Source organism: Hordeum vulgare, chromosome 7H, assembly GCF_904849725.1.
Source record: "Hordeum vulgare subsp. vulgare chromosome 7H, MorexV3_pseudomolecules_assembly, whole genome shotgun sequence".
In the NCBI taxonomy this organism is placed as follows: domain Eukaryota; kingdom Viridiplantae; phylum Streptophyta; class Magnoliopsida; order Poales; family Poaceae; genus Hordeum; species Hordeum vulgare.
Genome location: NC_058524.1, coordinates 530,213,056 through 530,220,019, shown reverse-complemented (window position 1 = coordinate 530,220,019; position 6,964 = coordinate 530,213,056). Strand labels below are relative to the sequence as shown.

Here is a 6,964-nt window from a genome sequence, read left to right as displayed (position 1 = left end):
AGGAAGGGACGAATGACTTTCAAGACATATCCTTTGCTCATGAAGGTAGATTATCCAATATGGAAGCTCATCACTTAGCTAAACATGCTCTGCATATGGGAGAGGGACGCCGTGTGTGGCTCCTCCAACCCTTTGATACTACTCTTATCCCAGTAATTCGTATTAGTGATCAATAAAGCAGTGTTTTACCCTAAAAAAAAAGCTGCACTTTTGGAAAGAAAAATGCGAAAAGAGGTTGGTGGGCCGCGAGAAACAAGCCCAGCTCGCTCCTCCATTCCTCCGGAAATCCTACGAAACCCTCGCCTCCCCACCATGGCCGACGGCGCCGCCTCCGTCGTCTCCACCGCAGGCTACGACGGCGACGACCGAATCAGCGCCCTCCACGACGACCTCCTCTGTGCCATCATCTCCCGCCTCTCCGTCACGGACGCCGCCCGCACCACCACCCTCGGCCCCCGCTGGCGCCACCTCTGGCACTCCACACCGCTCGCCCTCGACGATGCCGACCTCCACAAGTCCGTCCGTGACGCCGTAGTCCCCCGGATCCTTGCCGACCATCCGGGGCCCTTCCGCTCCGTCATCCTCGCCGAAGTCAGGTTCGCCTCCCTGGACCATGAGCTCGCCGAGTGGCCGAGCCTCCTCGCCACCAAGGGCATCCAGATACTCGCCCTCGTCAACAAGCACATCCAGTCCCACCACACCTCCCGGCGCCTCCCGGCTGAAATCCTCCGCTGCGTCTCGCTCCAGCGCCTCTTGCTGGGCTTCTGGACTTTTCCCGTCGACCTCTCCCGCGGCGCCGACGTCATTTTCCCCCACCTCCAGCGTCTCAACATGATAGGGAATGCCATGAGCGACCATGACCTAGAGTACTTGCTTGCTGCCAGCCCCGTTCTGAAGATCATTACGCTCGCGCGCAACAAGCTCAAGCATGTGCATCTCCGCAGCCAAAGCCTCCAGTGCGTGGTCATTGGGCGGTCCGCGGTGAAAGAGGTCGCCGTGATGGAAACACCGCTCTTGGATCGCCTTATCTTGTTGGAACCGTCTCCTAGTGCTGTTGGAAGTGCTCGTCTGAGGATCAAGATTGCGTGTGCAGCCAACCTGCGGGTGCTTGGCTACCTGGAGCCAAGAGCTCACAAGCTGCAGATCGGCTACGAGGTCATCGAGGTACGGTTGCCTCTCCATTTCTATCTCAAGATGAAATTATTTGGGGGATTTTAGATAATCATTCCATCTACTGAGATTGGTGCAAATTATTCCATCCATCAATTAGTGAGTATGTATCTGTCGGGGTGCACCGCATTGCAGCCAAACATAATGGCAAGCCCAAGAGCGGTGCTTCCGAGCGTCAAGATATTGGCCTTGAAGGTGAATTTTGGTGTCTTTGGGGAGGTCAACATGCTTGCCCGTTTCCTTAGATGCTTTCCCAATGTTGACACGCTTCACATCGAGGTTTCTCCCAATTCTTTCCGTCAGTCTATCATTTGGCAATGGTATAATCAATTATATTTATTAGCAGCACGATCCACATATGAAACTGAACTGTTCACGCACTGGTATACATTTGCAGTCTCTCCCGCATGATCCATCCATACCTGGCTATGAACTCACTGGGGAGTTACAGGAGTACCATGCCAAGTTCTGGCAGGGGGTCAGTCCAATCAAATGCTTGAGATCACATGTCAATAGGATGGTTTTGCACAAATACCGAGGGTATCAAAACGAATTTGAATTCCTCAAGTTCATCGCCAAGGATGCGCCGGAGCTGCAGTCTTTGGTGCTTGTGCCGCATGAAGAAAGTTTTACTTTACCAGATGAGATGAATGAGATGATAGACAGATTAGGGTGTCCGCGGTTTCGAGCATGGACCTCCAAAGTGTTGCTGGTGTTGACTAAAGTAGACATTGGTTTTGGTGTGATGACAGCATCTGATCTTACTGTCGAAGACCCTTTTCGCTGCTCAATGCATGGCTAATTTGTTCAATGTATGTATACAAGATGGATCCAAGCCTCGTTGGCTGCTGTAGTGCAAGATCACAATATTAAAATTTGGAGGCATGCTATCTCTTGGGTTAAACTAGGTTTGAACTAGGAGTACCAAGCGTACATGTAAGGATCTAAGCTGGCAGAACTACTGAAAAGACCATCGTTGTCTTATCATGTTATATCTAACGTTGTCTTATCATGTTATCTAACGTCGTCTTATCATGTTATCTAACGTCATGTATTACTAGTGATAAATCAGCTACTATGTGGTTCTGAAATCTGAATATAATAGGCCCTGTTTGTGGCCATTTTTTTTGCTATGCTCTGGTTTTGTGGAGTGCCACCTCTGTCAGTTTTTGTTCATATCACCTCAGAAGAAGATTTCAACTACACACAGGACCTGACTGGCTCCTGCACCTGCTAAGTAAATCTGGTCTGACCTTTGTATCCTGCTGTTATTTTAGAGGCAATGGCGCCTTAGGAATAGCACAGTTAATAGTAAGTCTCGAATCTTTGCTTCAGCACACTTCCTGCAAAACCATCTCCAGTCTCACGCTGAAGAAGTTGACTTCTGTATGTGTGTTCCCTCCTGCATTCTGGAATCTGGGCTGGTAGGTATAGGGCGTGTTTGGTTCCATTAGTGACCAGTAGTTGCATTGTATACACATCTCAAACCAGCCTGGTTGAGCAAAAACAGCCCCAAATGCGCCATCTGCAAGTTGCTTGGTTGCCCGCATCTAGGGTCCCAGCATTAGTTAATACGCAAGTGCACTTTGTTTGGTTGCCTGCATTGGCCCAAGCGGCACATGAACACGATGTTTGGTTACATACGGCGTACATGGTGTGCTTACCTTGTACCCTACTTGGTAAGCTTACCCACAATGAACACACCAACGCCACAGTATAGCAATGGCGATGAACTGGGCGAAGATGATGAAGTTCTTCAGCTTCAGCCCCAACTGACGATCCACCGTAGCACTTTTCACTTTGACACCTCCAACCTTGTCACTGTCAACACTGTTGCCTCCGCGCTTTCGCCTCCAGACGGAGTAAGCTTGTTCTGATGCCTGCCTAGTCTTGAACCCTCTATGGCTGATGTTGCTATACGATGCCACTCATGCATTGGCTTCTTCCCATGAATTGTAAACCCCTGGAGCCTTGCCGATGAACACGGCATACCACTTGTCCTAGCAATGCACAAGAGCAAGAGTTGAAGCAGCAAATCAATGGAGCACAGAAGTAGAAGGGAAGAAGTAAAGCATGCATGATCATACGGCATAGTAAGTTCTACCTAGCACTACCATGATGTTATCCTACCACCATATCCAAAAGAGGGTGTCGTCCTACCATCGCAAGTTCACCATCAACGTGAGGCTCAGTATATACCACCTCATCAAAATATACCGACCATCAAATAGTTTTCCAGCCCTAGCTACACAAAATGTATGTTGTCATCATCATCGTCGTCGTCGTCGCCACCGCCATCGTCATCGCCGTCTGGGATCATGCACGCTCATAGGAAGCACTACTCTAGTAGTAGTGCTTGCCCAGCCAGCTCTTCAGCCACAACACCCTGTGAGCGTCTACCATAGCAAAGAACCCAACACCCTGGGCCTTGTTGTCAAGCAGGTGGCTGAGAGATGCCTCGTTGCTGAAGCCACCCTCGGTCATGAGAACGCCATACAGGCCAGGGTGGACGTCGAGGGGCTGGCACTCCCTGATGGTTGTTGCCACCTCCTTCACCGTCTCAGTCATGCTGCAAACGACATTGATATCCTCCTCCATCAAGACTCCTCTCTTCCTCTTCCTATCATGGACGGGGTCAAAGGGCTTGTCGAAGGGCTTCTCGAAGTGGTTGTTAGGACCATCAATGACCTCGACGTCCGGGGTCGCGGGGGAAGTTTGGCATGGGAGAACCAAGAGGCTCCCCCGAGCCCATGGCATGCTTCCCAGTTGCTAGCCCGAAGGAGAAGATTTGTTGCATCTGGCTGTAGTTCTGTATGGGTGTGTTGAGGAACTGAGCGTCCCTTTGGTGGTCCTAAGAATGAAACACAAGTGTTGTTAGTTGCGATTAGGAGTAGGCAATGGTGGAAAGTATGAAAAGGAAGAGGGATGTGAGCTAACGGCGACATGGCCGGCGTAGTGCTCTGCCTCCAGAACTATGGAGCAAGTGTTCTCATCCCATGAGGCGCCGCTAAGGTCTCTCAGCTTGGACACTTGGATCCATCGACCTCTCCACTTCCTCACGTGGTTGTACACCTGGGTGGCGGACATGTCCTGCCCACAGAACTCGAACACCTGCTTCGCAACGGTGTTCAAGTGCACCTCCTTAAAGCCCTTGTCAGTCCTAACTCCACTAGAGATGAGTTCACACATCTTGTTCAGCACGAACGTGGACATGAACGGCTGCCACTTCATGTTGTTCGACATACCATCCTCCTTTGCCTTTGCTGTTGCAGCGGCAGCAACAGCAGCACGAGGAGTTTGCTGAACGAGCACTAGTGGCACATAGATAGAATCATACGCGAACACCTTTGAATCACGTGCCATATCGGACATAGGCTGCGAGTCCTGCACAAATGATGGAGGAAACTGGTTGTCCGACAGAACAAGGGGCTGACTAAGATCTTGCGTCTGCGTGGTAATGTCCTACAATCGTAGCACGCATTGACAGTAAGCATAGCACACAACATACCGGACAATCCATGAAAGCAGGAGCATACATGTACATGGTTCATCACTATCATATCAAGCACATGCTTCATCACTATCATACTAAGCACATGGTTCATCGCTCTCATACTAAGCATACCACACAATCTACGAGCAGGAACATACATCTACAACAACCAGCATGCTATAAATGAACCACCAATAGCTACAAATCACAGATCTAAGCACAAATTAACACAAGCACAAGGTTCAACTTCAAACTCTACTACTAATCTAGCCTACCACATGCTTGAACATCTAACCCTACCACAAATTGCAACCGCAACATAGCAATCAACGATATGAGCTCATCAAAGCACTAATCAACCATGCATCGCTGCAGCTCAGATCTAGATAGAAGGAACAGAGAGAAAGGGGGATTGAACTCACAGAGGCCATGCATGCAGCTCGAGGATGAGGGGGGAACGGTCATAGAAGATCACCGCCGTCTAGAGAAGGACCGCCTACCAATGAAGATGCGCTGCTTACCTGCTCGTCAGTGCCGATGCGCGTCGGCGGGAAAGCTCAAAAGGGGGGAGAATGATGGTGGGAGTTGGGGCGGTGAGGGAGGGGGCTAAATAGGGGTGGACTCGGCGGGAGGTGAGCCCAAATCCTCTCACCGATTTTTCGGCAACGCGGGCAAGCTCACGCCATCTTCCTGGTCGCACGAGGAGAGAAGCGCGTCGCCCTTCCGTGCGCCGCCCGAGCCAGGCTTGCGAGCTACTGCCGATTCAAGCTTTCCCCTGGGCCTGGCGTGGAGGTGCTTTAAGGTTCGTGCCATGCGGGCCGCACAGTAAACGCAGGCAACCAAACGGGTCACTTCCTTCCCTCGCGGGCCAGGCTGGGCCTAATGCAGGGAACCAAACGCGTCCATAGGGCATGTTTGGATGCTCGGATCATTTTTGGGTTTCCTCGAATCTGGACAGGTAGAGCGTGTCGTACATGATATGAGTTATGAGTGAGCCGGAGCGGACCGTACGATCAAGGCTCAACAACAAAACAACCTGGTCTCGCCGAGTAATCCAGACCGAAAAAGTTCGGTCTGATTCGGTCTTTAACCGGGTCGAACGAGCGGCCAGAGTCCAACAAGGGTCGATCTCGTCGCTACATTCTTTCGGGAGCTCCTACGTGTCGTTCATTGCGTGAGGGACTCCTCCGCCGTCCAAGGCGGGCGCCCCGGCTGGGCCGACCCAGTTTTATTTCTCTCTTTTTCTGTTACTTCTTTCCTTTTCTATTTACTTCCTTTTTTCTTTCCTTTTTCCTTTTCTTTTTGTATTTGAAGCAAAAACATTTTTTCCAATTTGAAAACAGTTTTGAAAAATCATGAACAAATTTGGAAGCGCGAACATTTTTTGAATCTTGAGAACAAAATTTAGAAAAGGAAAACATTTTTGAAAAACCCCCAACAAATTTGAAAGTGTGAACAAATTCTTAAAGCACTATTTTTTTTTGAATTTTGAGAATAAATTTTGAAACCGAGATTTTTTTAAAAAAACCGTGAACAAATGTGGAAGCACGAAAAAAAATAAAAGCACGAATATTTTTTGATCTTGAGAACAAAATTTGAAAAGAAAAACAATTTTGAAAAACACTGAACAAATTTGAAAGCACCAACAAATTTTTAAAGCACAAACATTTTTGAAGTTTTGAGAACAAATTATGAAATTGAGTACAATTTTGAAAAAACGTGAACAAATTTGGAAGCACGAATAATTTTTTAAAGCACGAACATTTTTTGAATCTTGAGAACAAAATTTTGAAATGGAGATTTTTTTTTGAAAAACCCAAAAAATTGGAAGCGTGAACAAATTTTTAAATCAAGAACATTTTTTGAATTTTGAGGAAAAAATTGAAACCGAGAACAATTTTGAAAATTCTGAACAAATTTGTAAGCACCAACAATTTTTTAAAGCACACAATTTTTTGAAACTTGAGTACAAAATTTTGAAATGGAGAACAACTCTAAAAAACCCCCAAAAAATTTGGAAGTGTGAACAATTTTTTGAAACACGAATATTTTTTGAATTTCGAGAACAAAATTTGAAACCAAGAACTATTTTCGTAGACAATTTTTTACAGCATGAACATTTTTTAATATTGAGAACAAAATTTTGAAAGAGAGAACAATTTTGAAAAAGACCTGAATAAATTTAGAAGCGCGAAGAATTTTTTAAAGCACGAATATGTTTCGAATCTTAAGAACAAATTTTAAAACCAAAAACAAATTTAAATCTTTAGAACAAATTTTGAACCGGGAACAATTTTTGGA

At 47.2% G+C, this 6,964-nt stretch overlaps 1 protein-coding gene across 3 annotated transcripts; it reads left to right on the top strand.

Annotated features, from left to right (window-relative positions):
- Positions 1-229: 229 nt before the first annotated feature.
- LOC123407612 (F-box protein At4g22280-like) lies at positions 230-2,210 on the top strand. Of its 3 annotated transcripts, none has more exons than XM_045100776.1 (3): positions 230-1,164; positions 1,306-1,449; positions 1,568-2,210. In XM_045100776.1, exons 1-3 carry the CDS (start codon positions 313-315, stop codon positions 1,970-1,972), a joined length of 1,401 nt encoding a protein of 466 aa, XP_044956711.1. In that variant the 5' UTR covers positions 230-312; the 3' UTR covers positions 1,973-2,210. The 3 variants fall into 3 exon arrangements, with proteins under 3 accessions (XP_044956711.1, XP_044956713.1, XP_044956712.1); XM_045100778.1 differs by having other exon boundaries at positions 1,306-1,490; positions 1,568-1,769; XM_045100777.1 differs by lacking the exon at positions 1,306-1,449.
- The last annotated feature ends 4,754 nt before the right edge of the window (positions 2,211-6,964 follow it).